Source organism: Manduca sexta, chromosome 20 (genome assembly GCF_014839805.1).
Source record: "Manduca sexta isolate Smith_Timp_Sample1 chromosome 20, JHU_Msex_v1.0, whole genome shotgun sequence".
Lineage (NCBI taxonomy): Eukaryota > Metazoa > Arthropoda > Insecta > Lepidoptera > Sphingidae > Manduca > Manduca sexta.
In genome coordinates, this window is record NC_051134.1 from 2,900,084 (window position 1) to 2,919,770 (window position 19,687).

Below are 19,687 nucleotides of genomic sequence, written 5' to 3' on the forward strand. Positions count from 1 at the left end.
GCAGAACTTCATTCGTTGCTGCGGTCGCTTTTATTCCTTCGACGGGAAAAAGTTGCGAGATTTTATTGCCGGTGTGAGATAGGACACGTTATTGCACCAACTTTGAACAGTAGCTGGAATTAAAAATGTTTTTTATTTTGCGGTCAGCAGTACCAAGCGGATATTACGCGTCGCTAGCTTCACCGGGAACGTTTTGGTCTCAATTTCACTTTATCATTACATACGTAGTAAGATTATACAAAGTATTCATATTTCTGTACGAGCTCATGTGAACACAGTACTTAGAATGGCTGAATACACTTTTACTGACTTTTATGTGACTGTTACTCGTAATGGATTTGGTAGCGAAGCGCCAACTTTTGTAATAGTTTCAAATGAACCCGTAAAAGTCGAATATTAAATTCAATGTTTCACTAAGTATAGTTGAAAATTTAGTTTATATTGATTGAAGTAATAGAGATTTTACTATACCCATTGTACTTAGAAGATATAACATTATAAACTTTTTAAAGACTTATATCGGCAATGAGAGATATCAAGGAAAGTTCTAGAATATCAAAGACAATTCTTAAAAACAGAATATTTTTTGTTGCAGAATTCGATCCGGCACAACTTATCCCTACACAACCGGTTCATGAGAGTGCAGAACGAAGGCACGGGGAAGTCGTCTTGGTGGATGATCAACCCGGATGCGAAGCCCGGCAAGTCGGTCAGAAGAAGAGCGGCCTCCATGGAGACGTCTAAATTTGAAAAAAGAAGAGGAAGGCTTAAAAAGAAGGTAACTACAATAAAATGTAATTTATTTCGTAGATGGTACAGATAGTCTGTAGTTAGAGTAGATTTTGGTTGTATTTTGAACTATATAATGTCAGTTTTATTTTAGGCTAGTTATACTTAATCGAACAACATTTTCATATGATAATCATTTATAACATTTACGCAGATTTTAGAGATAAAACTATCTTTCAGCCTTTAACACAGTTTTTATATTATAATTTTCAGGGTGAAATTTCAGATCATACAAAATTATATCTGCACGATGTTTTAAATATACTGGAAAGTTTGGTTATTGAAATTCAAAATGAACCTAAACGCTAAGAATGTTCTTTAATCATATAAACAGGTTCATACATAAAAGATGTATTGAAAAAACATTAGCCTAATAAAATACACAGCCACTGTGATTATTACGTCAACGATCTTGCTATTATGCTGATTATTTGAAAGAGAGTGGAATTTATTCGTTCACTGACATAATAATAAATAAGTTTATTGTACGCTCTAGTTCTGTAAAAATGCAATGTTAGTCAAACTTTGAGCTGCATCAGTCAGTACAATAAACAATGGAACATATAGCAATTGCTTTATAAAGATTCATAGTCAGATTATAAAATATTTTAGACATTAAACGATAGCGCATTAAACAGCTTCTATTGTACAGGTTTCAGCAGTTCTTCATCGATCTGCAAAGAGAACAATTGCTTATTAGTTATATTAACGGGGCGTGTTATTACCTTCTAGACTGAAGCGTTAAGAACATGGAGCGACAGCAGACGCCACACCAAGCCCCAGTAGCTCTATCTCAGAAAGCATCGACACTTTCCCTGATTCTCCAATGCACAGGTAAATTTAACAATTTACCAGCTTAGCAGAACATATTAGAGTATTAGAATAGTCCTATCATTTCTTTAAACATCTAAAGGTAGTTTAAAATACGACACGAAAGTCCAAAAGAGTTGTGGCATCAAGCCAATAATGGCTCCGGTCGCGGACGCAGCATTTTACGATACTAATTTGACTTTAAATGCACAATAATTTACCTATACGGGTAATGCAACAGCGAGTTCTGCCAAGACCACAAATATCCAGCAGTATACGAGCGTTACTAAATAATGTTGCCTCCTTGGGAATATTGAAATTTTACGAGCGCTAGAAACAAAGTGAAGCACGCATCATACTTACACACTCTATAATAAAACCATCCACATAAAGCTGCGTTGACCAGACTAATAAAATTGAGTTATTGCAACACTGCTACTTTATGATAAAAGGTTTTAAATCATTCAGAACCATTAGATGATGAGTTATGTGGATGCTGAATCTCGTCATTTGGACTCGTATTTAACATTTTTATTGCCGATTTATTTTATCTGGATTACTGGCGTCATCGGCGAATATTTCGACCAACTCGATAAATACTCGAAAGACCGGCCTACGCCGCACATATCTTATCGGACATTTTTGTCACTCGCCGTAATAATAAAGATATTTTCTGCGCTGACCATCGAACTCCATTGTGGTGATCGCTTCATTTACCATACAAATTTATATGTTAGAAAGCGATTTAGCTGTTAGATTTGCATGTTCCCCCTCATATTACATGTATGAAATAGTATAGAATGGCCCAATAGATTAAGTAGCTTTAAGATTTGTTTCTGCTCTTCGATTATTTGCCTTTTGTTTGTGGCCGAGTGATTTTGTGACCTATATATTTGATTACGTCACAAAATTTTCACCAACAGTCAAGGCAGTTATGTTTATTTGACGCTTGTTCGCTTGCGCGTAGCAGCAGTTTCCAGTTGTCGCCGGACTTCCGCCAGAGGGCGTCTTCGAACGCGTCCTCGTGTGGCCGCCTGTCACCGATCCCGTCTTTGATCCCTTCCGAACCAGATTGGGCATCGGAGTACACGCCTTCGGGAGACTACGCGACCAACAGCGACTTCACTCAAACAGACTTCGCACAAGAAGAACAGTTGGCGGGTTCGCTCGCTGTCTCCATGAAGCTGCACGGAGCAGATCCATTCCTCAACACGTAAGAATTTTGTAGTATGCTTTGAGTCTAGAACAGATCGTTGCACAGTTCTGGATTGGGATAAATTTGCTTCCCATTGATAGATAGTAGTAATAGATGCTTTGCTTCATTTAGATTTCTCTAGATGAAATAATTTTATGGATTAAGACACTAAAATGTACAAACTAAGAATACAACATGATCTTTAAACTAACTCAATTGTACGTGTTGTTTACAAATTACAAGCTCTTCTACCGCAGTACTTAACGTTGTTGGATCCGCAGGTACGTTCCGACAACATCGTCGTCAACGTCGGGCGGCAGCTTCCGATACGGGTCGTACGGCGCTTGCCCGCGGCACCCGCACGGTGGCTGCGCGTGCGCATCCATGTACCCTCACCCCGCGCACCCTGCTCACCCCACGCACCCCCACCAGCACGCGCTCGATCACTTCGTCAGGCCGCCAGCACCCGCCGACCCCGCTGATATTATGCAAACTGGTAATTTATTTGTATTTTAATGGTCTTTACGTTAAGCATATGCCTCAGTTGGCTGTTGGCTTCAAATTTATACATGTTCAATTTCTTCCATTTCTTAATGAGTTTCACTTGCCAATTGCAATAATCCAAGACAAACTCTGTGCAAAGGTTGGAACATTACACGCTGACACAGCGACTAGTAGTAGATGTTTTCGCTTAGTCATGCCCATCATACGACTGATCTTAAAAGTAAAATCAGAATTACAGTGCATATTAAAGATAGGAATGAAGCCGCTTATTCAGCGCCAAACTTCCTTAGATACACAATTATTCCTTCCTTAGAGATATATTTTCCACGGTTGATTAACCCTGATCAGGACCATGCTAACAAATATTTCGATTTCAGAAAACGGCCAAACTCAAATGGTGACGACATCAGACCCGGCGTTGATGAACGGCGGCATGATGCTGCAGACGGGCGCGTTGGGCCCCACCACCGTCATGGGGCAGATCATGGGCGCGCTCAACTCCGGCCTTGGCGAGGACCTTAATTTTGAAACGCTTGAGCACGGCTTCGACTGTAACGTTGATGAGGTATTTATTTTATCTTTATTGTGGGTTTCTATACCGTAATTCAATATTTTACCTCCCCCTTTTGTATTGATTAAAAATTAAGAGACATCGGCAATATAGATAAAGTTTTCAAAGATAATCTTGATTAAGCAAACGATGGTACTAACAAACTTTGTAGAGTAAGACGTGTAGAACATGGAGCTCTTCGATGACGTTGAGCGGATGATTAATAATATAATTCGTTGAAGTGATTCATAATGGTCATTAAAATTTCACCTTAACGTCCAGGTCATTTAAAGTTAAAATCCAAGCTTGATTATCAAACTTAATTTCCTTTGCCAATGATTAATATAACGTATCCGTCGCAGGTAATAAAGCACGAGCTAAGCATGGACGGCACGCTGGACTTCAACTTCCCGCAGCAGCACGGCGCGATGGCGGCGGAGGCGGAGAGCCAGTTCGCTGCGCCGGCGCCGCCCGTGCCCAGCACGCTGTCGGGCGGCGGCGCGCCCCGCACGCCCTACTCCGCCACGCCCTCCTGGGTCCACTGACCGCACGGCATCCCGCTTCCACATTGGCGTAACTCGTATCACCGCAACTGACCAGAGGATACCAAAATGATATCTAGTTTTGATTCCCGGTGAGAGCACCTGGTTATGTTTCTGGGTACTGACCGCATAACAAGCTGATAAGTGCGAGTCAGTAACGGTCAGTACGGTGCGTCATTGTTAGTCAGACCGTCAGCGGTTGTGGGTTTGCCCAAGAGTTGCGCCAATGCTTCATAACTTCCTAAACGGACAGCGTAGTAGAGATTTTTGTTTAAATGTTAACTAATGTTAGAGTTTTATTTTAGTGTAAGTGGACCGTTACCAACGTTGTTGTGTCAATTGTGTTAATGTAGTTAGTGTTAAGCCGGGTGGAAGCATGTGATATAGGGTTATGGACAGTGGGCCCGGATGGGACTGGGGTTTGGTGCTTTGTGGCGACGTCCGGATAATGGAGAGGTAAATATATATATGTTTTGCTATTTCATATACATTTTATTAAAAAACGTCATAAAAGACGCACAGGAGGTCGCTTGATGGCCGCTTACAGTAGGTCGATCTGGAAATTTTTGGGGGAGGCCCATGTTCAGCAGTGGACATCCTGCCGCTGATGTTTATGTTGATGGTGATAAACTTTATGCACGATTATAATCTGTGAACATAGAAACAATTATATTTACTAATTTTAACGAAGAGATATACCTAAGGCACAAGAAGAATGTCTATAACGCCAAACCCTATTTCTGTTAAAAGTGCATCTTCAATAGAATAAAATGCAGCGTAAACTTGTCAGATTAAACTATAAAAACCATCAAACATCCAAAAAGTATTCTAGACAGATTCCACTTTTAAACTTAATAAATCCTTAATGGATTTTGCAGATAGTTCTGGGAAAAGTTAGAAACAATATCTAGACCGTGGTGATTTAAGAAATTTTAACCAAGCGAGGTGGGTGTAACGAGTTGTGATATCCATTACCAACATAGTACATGATATATCAATACTTATATTGGGGTAATTTATATGGAATTTTGTTAAAAAGTAAAGGGTAGCACGCTGACCACTGCCATCTATTGCATTAAATTAAAAATGTCTACCTCAACTTTACTATTGAGTTTATATTGGAACATTTTTAAGCCCTAATTCGATACGTTAATATTTTTTAAAACGTGCAGAATTCAATATCTTTATTTGCGATTTTGAACTTTATTTTAGTCTTTAAATTTATCGGTGAAATAAATCCGTCAAACACTAAAACTGTTCTCAGTGCAATCCTTCCACTAGCTATACGGAATTCTAAAAATGGAAAGGGGAAAAAGTTTCCAATGGAGAAATATTAGCGAGCGTTTAACAATACGACGCCGCTATAAATCTGATATATCAGCGATAACCCACCCAAACTTTGCCGCTCGAGTGTCCGGCAACTTGGGGTTGCCAAAACTGCGAAATAATGCCTTAAAAGTCTTGGAATTTTGAGTATAATTTTGAAACGATCGTTTTTTTATAAATTAAAAAAACATAATCGAGCAAAATGGATGTAAGCGAGTTGCAAATTTTTCCAGAATTCTTAAGATACAGTTTCATTATTTTGCCCTTTACTTTGTATAAATAAATCTGACACATATTTCAAACAGATAGAATAAATGCTAAAGGTGCAATTTGATTGTACTGTGCAACTATAATGCAACCTATTAACTGATCTAAATACTGATTTCGAATTATCCTGATGAGAATTCTAATGTAGTTAAAATGCATAAGCGGCGATAGCCTAGTTGGGTGTGGAACGGTCTGCCAAGACGAATGTCCGCAGGTTCAAATCCCAAGGGCACACACCTCTGACTTTTCTAAAAAATCACGTGTGTATTCTTTGTGAATTTATCGTTCGCTTTAACGGTGAAGGAAAACATCGTGAGGAAACCTGCACATCCGAGAAGTTCTCTATAGGAATTTCGAAGGTGTGTGAAGTCTACCAATCCGCACTAGGCCAGCGTGGTGGACTAAGGCCTAATCCCTCTCAGTAGTAGAGGGGGCCCGTGCTCAGCAGTGGGCAAGTATATAATACAGGGCTGATATTATTATTATTATTATAAAATACATTTTATACAATCACAATGTTAGGACTGTAAATTACATTAATTCTTATTACGTAAGAATATGGATCGTTTTGGATAGTTTAAAATTAATATCTTAATTTTGAATGGTTAGGTGTTGGAACAGTCGCTCAACATGGTTTAAATATTATTTTTTGGAAAACGGTTATCGGTATAAGAGGTAATGTAGGCATGATGCATTACATACATAATGAAATACCAACCAGTCTTATAATTTTATTATACCAAATTAGGAAAAATTCACTATTAATTAGCAAATATATTTTCTTGCTAGTATAATCAATATGGATTGACAAATACGGAAATGTACAATCGGATACGTTGAGTCGATGCATATAAGCTGACCTATACCTATTGTCTACTAACTACTTCATCCGACTATTGCTTTCGAAACCAGATATTCTGTAAATAAAATACAGAATTTTGTAACTTTGTCACACACTGGCAACACAGCACTTAGAAAAGTATAACGGTATCTTTATTCTGCTAACAAAACCGTCATAACTCCATTGTTTCGTGAAAACATCGGAAAATGGTCCAAATACTTGAATTAAGGGTGAACATTTACAACAAATAAATTATTAAGTATATTATGTATTTTAAACGTATGATGCATATTGAGGGAAATAGTAATTAGGATTTATGTTTACGTGAATGTGAGACATCGAAATTAAACATTTTTTCGGGTTTATTCGCGGTTGTGGGCAGATCGGACCGTCCATAGCTAAAATATAAATAATAATAATAATTGTAAAATGTAGGTAGATTATAGCTTTGGTTTTTTCGGACGACCAACGACTCAGTCCCCTTGACTATGAAGGCTGGAAAGTCTTCGAGACGTCGGGAGAAAATTATAATAATAAAAGCTGCGGTAAAATCCGGAGAGCATTGTTTGTAATGTGTGAAGAGACAATTAAGTACACGAAATATGAAATAGTAATGCGGGTAGATATTATAGGTACATTTAATTTTTTCTTTTTTATGCGCAATTTAGAAATAGTATTTTAGGTACTTATGTTCTATCATATTTTTAATATGTATTTTTTTTCTTTATGTAAGTTTTCTGTAGATTCCTTTAAAGCACAAAATTATACAATGAAAGAAGATAATGACCATGAAAATTCAATAAATAATAAACATTCTGATGAATATTTCTTATTTTACACAAAAATAAAAAGTCTAGGTACGTACTTTCATCGTACAACTTTCTTTCTCGGAAAACATTTTTAATTTATCTAGCTCTGTTCTATGAAATGAGAAAAAATTTCAAGAATTCTTCGTGCATACATCGTGTAAAAAATCTCGGCTGCGTACAATTTTGACAGAGCCCCAATATACGTAGTAAAGAAAGAGATTCCCCGTCACATTCATCTTTACGACCGTAGGTATTACAAAAGACGAGTACGTCATTCATGTTTACGTTTCTTTGTACGTGGATTATGAGACGTGATGCCCTCTTTATTTATGTAAGAACCTAAAGAAAAGTCTTAGGTGTACGGGCTACGGCTATACCATTTGTTTGCAAATTATATAGTCCTATGAATAATTTGTAGGGACTGCAAACGACCTTGCGTATTCGCCATGATTTTTTCGAACATCATTCTCATTTATATGTTCTTTTTACGATTCACTCGTATGACTTTTTGCATACGTATTATGTTAATTACGTAGTATATTAGCATTGGTTGAAATAGTTTGAAGCATTTTTTATAATACAATATTTTTTTAAAGCCTCCTAATCTGATTTCCTTTATTATTATCAAAGAAACACTAATGTCCTCAAGTACACTGTCCGGCATTAGCCTAGGTTTTACATCTATCTGAGTTACATTTGAAAATATAAAAATATCCTCGCTGGCGAGACAAATAATAATTAGGAGTTGTATTGTATTTCGCGGAACACTGCAACTACACCGTTATGGAAATTAATCGCCAATCTATAGCACAGACTAGTAAATTTAATCGTATGAATAATAATTATAATTAGAAGCCGATTGAGCGTGGCTCGCCGGCGCTCGTGATTCAATTTCACCATTGAATGATCCTATTTGTGCGCTAATGAGGGAGACCGGAGCTAGTAATTAATCATATCATTTCAGCGTAAACGGCGTCGGTCGCGTCGACCCGGCCGATCGCCTCCGAATAATGGAATCTGAAAAAAATCCCGCGAACACGACGCTAGATTTAACCCGCTTCGGTAATGACTTGTTTTTTAGGGTTACAAAAGAATGAATGCGTCCTTAGCAGACGGTGAGCTGTACGAAAATCTTGTTAATTTTTTTCAACACTTAGACGAACGTTAATGGTGGATAAAATGGCGCGTTTTAAAATGTAACGCAAATGCGATTTTAACTTCTCATTTGGCACGCGTTTGCGTAATGCGCCGTTCCGGCAAATCATTGGAACGCGTTCGGATGAACAAACTTACGGTTCGTTTAATTTATATACAGTTTTTTAAAAATATGCCTAATTCCAATCGGACAACAGTGGACGGTTTTGTTAACGAGCTGATTTTCATAGAGCCGCCCCCGCGCCCGCCCCCGCCTGCAGCGAGCCGCGACGGCCGTTTAAATTTCTGAACTCATCCCGTATTCCGTTCGGTTAGCGTTCATAATTAGGTACGAGGCCCACCTTTACACACGATTTCTCGGCACTTGTTAAAAGTTTTCAATTGCGTTACGAGGGGCCCTTACACGGAATTTATTCATTATATTCTCCCCCTACTTAATAAAAAGTGCCTTTGCTCTTTTTTGTTGTCGTAGCCTTATACATGCGGACTTTAAATATTTGATGCGGACCTATCGTAATGAATAATACTTGTGAATTTTTATGACGTCTTTAAAGATTTTTATTTCTACAAAGTGACATGAAATACAACGCTTCGTTAAGGTAATGAGTGGCTATTACGTATAATTTAGCTCCATTCATTATCTTCAACACCTTAAACTGCATACTCGTCGCGCCAATCAACGTTCCATTATTTTGTTTTCAATAACCGCACTGCCTTCGACTTATTAATTTTCACGCAAGCGCTCGTAGGGTTCCGTACGTAAAAGGAAAAGCTGCAATCCATAATGGAGAGGTCAGGTGAGTTCATTCACAACAGGAAGAAAATGTATATTACGTACGAATGATATGGTGGTCTGTCATTAAAAATCTATAGTAAATAAATTGTAGATTTAAATACTTATCTAAGGCGAAGGTAGTAAAATACTTATTTATACTTTTTTGCTTGATTTATTCGGGTGCCTTTGATATTATTACGAATAAATCTCAAACAAATAGATACTGAAAAAATTAAATATTATCATAGAACGTACTTATACTTAATTTTACTTGATATTATAATCACAATATTTAATCCAAATAAATAATCATCGAATTCAATATCATAAAATCGAAATTTTTAAACGCGCATTTTTCACAAATAGTGATCATAAATCACATAAAACAGAATACAAAATCGAATAGCATAATTCGATTTTAACAACTTATTCATCGTAACGCAATTTCGCAAACCAATAACGAAGACTTGGACGTTATATTCTAATTTACATGGCAAAATTCAAATGCCATCAAGTGAAAAAGTTACGTGTCAATTTGTGCGTCCAATATAAGTCGGTCGGATGAGCGCGGCATAAAGAATAAGTTAGACGTTCTTTTGTTTGACAGGTTGTTGGCGAGTTTGATCAGTTATTTAAATGAACGCCCCAACATAGTTAGCGACGTCAATTTTTCTTGAAAGATTTACGTGCCTGCCGCACCCGCTGCGGTCGGCGTGTTTTTATCATTTCCATCGCATCTTATCAAAGTTGACGGCTTGTAGCTTAATAAATCTTTATTCTGTTGCTATTTTGCGTAATAGAATAATAAATGAGTGCCATTGATGTGTCTGGATTTTTTTCTAAGAATACGTACACGGGCTATGTTGTATTTGCCTAAAATTTCACGCGCATATTTTGTCTTTATTAAAAAAAAATATTTTGTTGAAATTCTTTTCAAAATAATTTAAAATTACTTGAAATAAAACTATTTTGCAGATTTTATCGCGGTTTTTATATTATAGTTTTTCTCGCAACGTTTCGAAGAGTGGAGAATTCGTGGTTACGGGCCGGACTCGGAATAGTTTTATTTCAATGCCTTACATTCGCGTGACCATTAGATATCTTTAAAATCCTTGTTATATCACACAGAGAAACCTGCTCAAAAAACTTTAATTTTATATATTCCATTGTCTTCGCTAACATAATAATAAGGTCATATAACATAACTACAAAGATACTTCATAAATTGAAAACACATCCTAATATTGACCAGTACAATAATAATATCAAAAAAGTATGCTATGAGAAATTCACAAACTCATCTCACAAAGACCAATACACAAGTTAACATTAATAAGTTGAGATTTTTAAGGCGCAAGTAATTTAGTTCGAACTCCGTTTAGCATTCTTCGCGGATGTCGGTCGCGACAAATTGGATTACGTGTTAACAGAACCCTCCAGTAAAGGTTTTATGATTTTATAGCGGATCCCCAAAATGTTTTGCGATTACAACAGAGGCAATTTCGAGATTGTTTTATCACTACACTTCTGAAAGTTTTAAGTGATGATTTAACGTAGACGTTTGGTGGAAGTGTTTTGTATAATTGTTGTGTTAGATTCAGAGCTATAAAAGTGTTAGACTTTTGGAAGATTTTATTTATGACATTAAACGTAATAAGGTATTTTAACTAATAGCTGTTTTGTAATTATATATTTTACATCGAACAGTTTGTACATCTGAGAAATATAATATTATAACTATTTGAAATATATTATCACTATTTGGTAAACGTAGTCAGTAGCCATATGTATTATTTGGTTAAATAATTTTACTCCATGTATTGCTCACAGAAAATATCACTGGCGAGATCCATCAAAACCAAAAAGTAAAAATAAAGTAATTTTTTGTCTTATATTCTAGTTACTAAAATAATAAAGACAAACTATCAGGCATAGCATAGCCAAGTCTACAAACAACGCACACGGATTCCTTATACAACTTAACATACCTTCATAGTAAAACTATACAAAGCTTTTGCGTGTTTTATAGATTTGTCTAACAGAAATACATTTCAATTTCTCATCATTCTATAAGGTTTTGTCACTCGTCCACTACTTCTAGAAGTAGCAGACACGTGTGCGGTAGGCGTTGGGCGTCGCCGCCCCGCCTTCGTGCAACAAGTGCGGGTTGCGACGCCCGCGCGTCCGCCGCGCGTCTCCCGCCCATACTCAGCAGGCTCAAGGAGACTTGCCTCTAGTCTCTACCCTTACGTACCTAAAATTTAATTTAAAGCAGCTCTTGCAGCAATATTGCGCAAGGAGTTCAGATTTCATTTGCAATTTTTCCAAAATTCTATACAAATACTCTGTGCAAGTTCTGATTGAAAATTTGTGGAAGATAACTTACTGTGATTGTTAACATGGTAAAAGTTGCTTCCGGAGGTCGCGTTCTGCAAGTTTTCATGATAATCTAAGCCATGCTTAAGTAAATTAAAGATAATTGATGGATGATTGATGCCGATGTGGACGTGGAAGTAAAGTTTATCAGTTGCAAGCAAATAGTACGTACATAAAATAATATTGTTTTTTTTTAAACAAATTATCTTTGACTAATTAATAATTATCGTCGAATATTTTGTTTCAAACACAAAACAATGCTTTAATAGCGAATACAATATGAAATTGTTAAATTTACAACACACTATAATTTCTTTAAGTATAAACATGCCCCAAGATGTAGGCAAGCCAGTGTAATATTTTTGTCTTTAAACTATTTATCATAATGTTGAGAATTACATAAGGATCAATACGTTACATAATACAAAATTTATTCGACAGTAATATTTCTGCTGACACTTAAGATGTGGAGCAAGTGGCAATCATTTGATTGATCGAACAACAAATCATTAAGCGGAATTAATTATTATATATATTTATTACATTTAATTTACTTATAACTCATTAATATTTGTATATATCGTATTATTTATATTAACTGTTGTATTTGCTCACCGCAACAGATTTCTTTAATGCACCTACCATGATTATCTCTGATCCACCCTAAGGTTGACTGGGAGAGAATGCCTACGGCATTAAGTCCGCCTATGTATAATTTTGTATATAAAGTGCAAATAAATAAATATTAGGTGCAGTGGTTGTCCTTTAGGCTTTCGGGGACAGACATGATTTTTTATAAGTAAATGGAAATAGTATTATTTAAAATAACGGATATTTTAATCAATATTTAAAGTAGAACTCATCACTTTAAAATAAGTTCTCAACTAGACCAAGATAAGTTCTTTTGTCAATAAAATTTTATAAAATTAACAATTCTATAATACAATAAGAGAATGACTTTAGGTTTCAACGAACTTACGATTTATTTAAATATTCATCGTTGAACATCCATTAATATTAAATTACAATATTATAATTTATTATAAATACTTATAAGTACCATTATTTTTTATTATAATCTTGAAAAACTGTTCTATGATCTGAAAGACGATTTTTAGAAATCCTTTTAAAAATCTAATGAAGCTTGGCGATGAAAAAATGGGAAATTGAAAATAATTAAATATACTTCAATGTTTGATGTAAGTATTTTATGTATAAAATGTAGGTTTTGTGATAAAAGACTACAGTAATAATTTACTATGAAGTGGCCACCTTGCTCGTTGGTATCCTATTCAAAAATGAAATAAATTTTTATTGCTCGCAAAAACTAAATAAATAAGATAATTTTGGTGTTTGAATGATTTTTACCGCATGTTTTTATCGCATCCTCCACATATAGCACACAACTCTTAATATATCTTGAAAAGACCGATAGTTTTACATAATATAAAAAAGAGGGTATTTAAAAAATAACAAATCGCAACAGTCGCCGTGGAGGAAGTGTGCCCTAAATAACATAAGAGTTAAGAGGTCGCCAGTCCCTCTGTATGAATAAATTTACGCTCCGAACCGCCTCAGATAGGGTGCCCAACATACTAAGATTTTATATTGGCTCAATCTAGATCATACTATCTATCATATAACATTTCGATAAAAAAATCAAATAGGCTGTATGAGAGAACCCTAAGGATTTTTTAAGAAATGGTATAGTGTAAACAATTTGTTGCATAAAGAAAAGCTTTTTAGAAGGAATGAGTCATTTTAAATTGATAAAGAATTATAATAAACTATAATTTATTTTAAATGCAAACCAAAAAAGCAACGGTGAGCGCTTGGACGAATTAAAAGAAAGGCCTTTGCCTAGAAATGGGACACATTCAATGTGTGAAAAAAAAAACAATGTCCATAAAGACAAAAAAAAAATAACGAGAAAATTCCGGTCTTATGTATGGCAACCCTATTGTCGAACCGGAATCACTCGATAACCGACGACGCCTATGCTTTATAGCCCGTGACATCCGAAACTCGATTTATTATCACACTGTCTTGCCGGAAAAAATCGGGAAAAGTTTCACCGCACAGCGATTCCTGCGCGCCAGTTCCACCGCTTGCAGTTGCCGAATTTTAAACTTTCAAACTTTGCATTCGTTCTTTTTATCTCGGTCGCATTCTGATTCTGTTCACTTTTTTATCAAATTGACAGAATTTCATTCATTAACATTATGTGTGTCGAAAATATTCGAAGAGTATTCAATTTTGTCTTAATTTCCACGCAAGTATATTTTTACCTGCGTTATTGCATTAGTCAGCTATCCAAAATTTATAGAAGTGTTTGTATAAAATTAAACTTGATTATGCTAATGCAAATGAGTAGATGCACCCAAAGACTGCAAAAGCCGTATAAATAGTTGCAATTCAGTTTCATGCTCAAGTGCGAGAATCTGAAACGCTGTCAAATTAAGGTGGGGGCATCTTAAGATAGTCGCTCTTTAATAAACCCCTATTAACATCAGCTCCAATGACATCTTAAGTCACAATATGTGATGAATTTTGAGCTGAGTTTTGTTTAATTAACAGCACCAACTCAGCTGAGAACAATTCTTAAAAGAGAGCTTAATCTTTAAACAGTTCAATACACTAATTAATATCTATTTGACATTTTACTCTAAAGAGTGATTATTTTTTAACCCAGCCCCTAAACTAAAATAATTAAAGACAAGCTCCTCTTCTATCTCCATAAAAGACAGCACATACCCGACTAATTAATAAATAAACACACTCGCCAACCGACCAACGAACTGCTTCTTTTCGATGGCGGCCACTTAATTTGTATCATACGATTTACGTCCGACTATCTTACAAAAGGCCATTTCACGTCTTATCTCTGCCAGCAGGTAGTTTATTCTTGTATATCCATTTAATAGTGGATTTTATTTGGGAGGCCGTATTATACGAGCCCTATTTTGGTACAAGAACGCCAATTATCTACATCACATATTAAGAACGCACTTTATTCTCAGCAATGAGTCACGCAGAGAAAGTCCGTTACATCGCTGAATATGCGACAGATTTATCGTGGTTTTCTAGTGATGCGACCGACCGATGTTGAATTTTGTACAGCTAAAGTATATTGAAGTTAGTTAGTGTAGCAGTCTTGAGATGTAGAGACAATAATTTTAATTTAGAATGTATGGATATATTCTTATGCTGTCCTGTTTTTTTCCTAATACGTATTACAGTGTTCTTATATAACTATTATAAATATAATTACGTACTCATTTATATTGAATTTCTTATTGCGAATATCAACAATTCTAAGAACATTAAAGTCATAAATCAACATAAAACAATTAAAAGATAAGAACAGCGCAGACAAAACAAGCGAACAAAGCTGGATAATGAATATAAACTATCGTCTGTAGGCTAAAATAATTATATGTATAAGCACCTAACTCTCACAAAAAAGTAGGCACCATCAAGAAATATTTAAAGTATACTAGCACACTTTAAATATTTGTTTATATCGATATAAACTATATGCGATAGAGTATCGACACACCCTCGTGCCGATGAAGTCGTCACCTGCGAGGCGCGGGGGGCGGGAGGGTGCAGACTTGGCGTCGCCCCGTCGGGCAGGTTACGATTTACACTCCACCAACTCAGCACAAACTCTGTGCGGACGAGAAACGCTGATAATCCACATACTAGATCCCGTCGCGAGCGAGAATTACGCACATACAGCCATGATGCCGTCTGCAAGACGTTTTATTGCGCACCATCTAATTAGCTTCTTAATGGTACAAAAGGATTTTTTTCGTAGTTGATTTCTGTCATTGATATGAAATAGTTATTGGAAAACGTTTACTGTGCAATTTATTTTGTGTCTTGTTAGATTTGTTCTTAAATAATTTTTCGTATAACTATTTTAATTTATTATTAGTAAGAAGCAGTTGTCTTAGCATTAAGACATGATATGATGAAATAACTTTAATGAAATTTCTAAGAAACGTGTCTAAACTTTGTTTTGTATTGTTCCAGATTCATGGAAGCTTACCACCGTCGCAGAGTCGGGAACAAATATGTTGTGTTCCCGATAATAAACATTAGTGAATTGTCCAAAAGTGCGAGCGAAATGCTTTTACGGAACACGAACTATTTCGCATCCGTAACTCATGAAACCGATTGCGTTCTAAAGAAACAACGACTCATCACAAAAACGAACCAAAATTATGAAGACCAGTTAATCGTGGAGACTGATCAGTGTTCTATTTATTGGCGAATGTATTCGACAATTACAAATATTGACGATTATCAGTGACAGTTTTAAAAGTGTACGTCGAACATTGAAGACTATGTTAAGGAAGTGACCTCGTGTTTTATAATAAACTTCAGCGAGGACATAATTAGAAATTAATATGATCTTTCGCAGTCCCCAAACGGAATACGGACAATTTGTACGAAAAATGCAGACTGACTGATTTTGACTAAATTTAATTTGGGAAATATGTTGTTTAATATTAAATTTGTGTTGTGTTTCGTAAACTCTAATTCTCTCATCAGCGATTATTCAAATTCATGTTGATTATAAATCCTAATTAACCGCAAAATGTGCGAGAATCAAATGAGAGCGAAAACAAAATTTGTCTTGAACAAAAGGTTTAACACCGTCGGAAATATTTGTTACGATACAAAATTATGATCCACGTGTTGAATCTATGAATTATGTATTAAAATGTGCTTAATCATAAACCGCTTTTACAAAGTCAACATCCAAATGGATGTAATACGGCGTTGTTTAAATTTTAAAATATGTCTGCGCGACATATATGTAACACTTTTGGAGTTTTTATGCGAACAAAATATTTTGGACGGTTTGTATTGCGTTTAGGATTGTAATAGTGATATTTTCCGATCATAACACCAATTAGATAAGTGATCTTTAAAGCCATATTGTACATAGATTTATTTACACATGCTTAAGCCATTTACTACCAAATATGTGTTTATCACAATTGCTCAACGGTCGAACTGACGCCAAATTCTGAACAACTCGATAATTGTAAGCTCATAGAACATGTTATTTGTAAAATACAACACGGAGAACCGTCGATACAATACAATAAGCACAATAAGTTGCCGCAACTAACGTGCCTGCTAGTGCATTCTCAAACCAATGTAAATAGAGTGGTCAATGTTCAAATATTTTATACGATTATATACAGCACGAAATGTAAAAAAAATTGTGTCTATAATGTTGACGCACAAGCAAAATCCGTCATAGTCAGATATCTAGTCCCAGATATATTTTTTTTGTTCAATAAGCTATGTTCTTCAAATGCAGAATTGTTACTCATAGATAAGCAGTGCCGGGGGCTAGCCCATTAGGCTCTAATGTAGCATGATTTCATTCTGTAAAATACCTCAGTGGACTGTTTGTGATAGATTTAGCCAATAAGTGTTCAATTTAGTACGTGTATCGTGTAAGTCAATTCATGTACTTTTTGGCGTCCATTCGTATTGTGTACATTCAAAAGTGCTGTTTCTTTTTGCGTAGGGTTCACGGGTCGTTTGCCTTTGCGCGTTTTTTTAACATTATCGTAAAATAAATTCACTGCTTTTATACATCGTCACGTATATTCGCAGCTGATGTATGGTGCTATAATTAATGTGTCAATAGCGCGTTTTAATGAAACATTCGGTTTCATCGCTCGATGTATGTGAGCGTGGACGAGCGGCAGGCCCGGCGAGGCGACAAGCGCCGCCGTGGACTTCTTCCGCAGTCGCTGCACGTTTGTCGACACCTAGCTTCACGGTACTCTGCAGTCGATACGGGCGCGAGCTAGATCACACCGTTTAATTTCTATAATGTAGATAGACAATATTATTTCATAGTTAGCGAGTGGCTCAAAGCCATTCGACGTCGTCAGTAGATGTTGGACATCGGGCCTTGGTGATGGGCCTGCGATAGCAAACGTTTGCCAAATATAAATACGTAAAATCCAATAAAGTTCGTTTATATGTATAAATAATCGGAGTTAATCGATAGTCGTATTATATGAGTGTTGTAGACGAAAGATAAATCTCTTCGGAGGTATCTCATGAATTAGTTAAGTAGGTTAGTTAATATATCTCCTGGTTGTTGAAATACAATATTAAAATATACAATGTGACGAGACGTAGTTATTTATGTCAATCCATGTGGTCAATTAAGTATGGACCGAATTAAAAGTCTGTTCCATTAAGGCCTAGCGTTAATGTGAATGAATGCGTTCAATGTATTATGTTGTGCTTTTGGTCATGGTTTCGCTAAATTTGGGCTTTCCGCTACAATTTGCGAACATAAATTGCTTAATGAATTATGAGGATAAATATTTTAGTAAAAATGTACAAAATCCAGTGAAAAACGTTTTGGCTGCATCATTAATGTAATGTGCAATGTTTTTGATAAATCTTCACTGGTTTATTTCTCCGGTCTTTCATATACTAAGGGCCTAATGATTCGACCTAGACGCTTTGACTAGAGGCACAAGGAATTGGAATGATTTGTCATTTGTGTACCATCTGATGAACAGCTCCAATGACGTTAATCTGTTTATTGATGGTACGCACGTTCATAGTTCATTGTAGTTATATCATGTATGGAAATATCGATTTGATCTAGAAATTCGATGATAAGCGATGGCGTACACAAATTTTTTATCTTAGTTTTGTATATTGTACGAGAAGTACAGATGATATGAATTTTAAATGAATTAGCCAATTGTGCGCCGTCAGCAATCGATTGGAATCAAATTGTTATTTCTATTAATGCGTAAACGCATATAGGCACGCTATTGTCAAAGTTTCGCGACGTACGCGGCAATTGTCAGTAGTTTTGATAGATTATAATATATTTTAATATTAGTCCGTGGTTATTGAAGTTGGTAATCATGTATTTATAAGTGAGGTTCGAATACCTTTATAGCAAGAACCATCTTTGTAAATTATTTTGTACAATGTTTAAATTTTTCTATGTTTGCAATGCATTATTATTTTTTTAAGTCTTAATTATATTTTGTTGATTTTTTCAGTTGCTTACTTTTACTATTATTGATAATGATACAAAAATGTGAAAAACTTTAGACGAAATTAGGAAAGAATTATGTGTTTCAATGTAAATATATAGACGAAAACGTATTGTATGTAGAAGTACATAAATATTATTTATGTATTAAATTTGATATTGTTTTCAAAATTTAACTGGTTGTTTCAATTGTGTTTACAATAACACATGCCTTAGTTATAACTATGCCATATTCCGATGTAGATATTTAATAATAAACGCTCCCTGGCAGTAAAAAACAATAAAACTTTATACACAACTAAGGTATAGGTAAAGCTTATGAATCCGTATATTTAACAATCGATTTCCATCCAATTCACAATCACATTTGCCAATTGAATATATTATACAACGGATTTACTATCAGTACAATACCTACGGTCTCGTAGAACATACACGTGAAAAGACAGACTATTCAATAAGTTTATTGAAGGCCTATTAATCTATCAAACCTCTCCTGTCCTAATCCTCGGCACTACTAAAGCTAGGTTACGCTTGATATGCTGATGAGTGTTCATAAACATAATATAAAATAATAATATTAGCCCTGTTTTACATACTTTTATACTGTCGGACACGGGCCTCCGAGGGATTAGACCTTAGTCCAACACACTGGTAGACTTCACATACCTTCAAAATTCACCAT

The 19,687-nt window shown here is 35.6% G+C and overlaps 1 protein-coding gene across 1 annotated transcript in view; it reads left to right on the top strand.

Annotated features, from left to right (window-relative positions):
* Positions 1-19,178, top strand: part of LOC115446141 (forkhead box protein O) — a 106,206-nt gene extending 87,028 nt beyond the window's left edge. The window contains 8 exon segments of the mRNA XM_030172700.2: positions 596-778; positions 1,522-1,536; positions 1,538-1,623; positions 2,567-2,812; positions 3,076-3,290; positions 3,676-3,863; positions 4,211-4,846; positions 15,978-19,178. Of these exon segments, the coding sequence (XP_030028560.2) occupies positions 596-778; positions 1,522-1,536; positions 1,538-1,623; positions 2,567-2,812; positions 3,076-3,290; positions 3,676-3,863; positions 4,211-4,393 (1,116 nt within the window). The 3' untranslated portion in view covers positions 4,394-4,846; positions 15,978-19,178.
* The last annotated feature ends 509 nt before the right edge of the window (positions 19,179-19,687 follow it).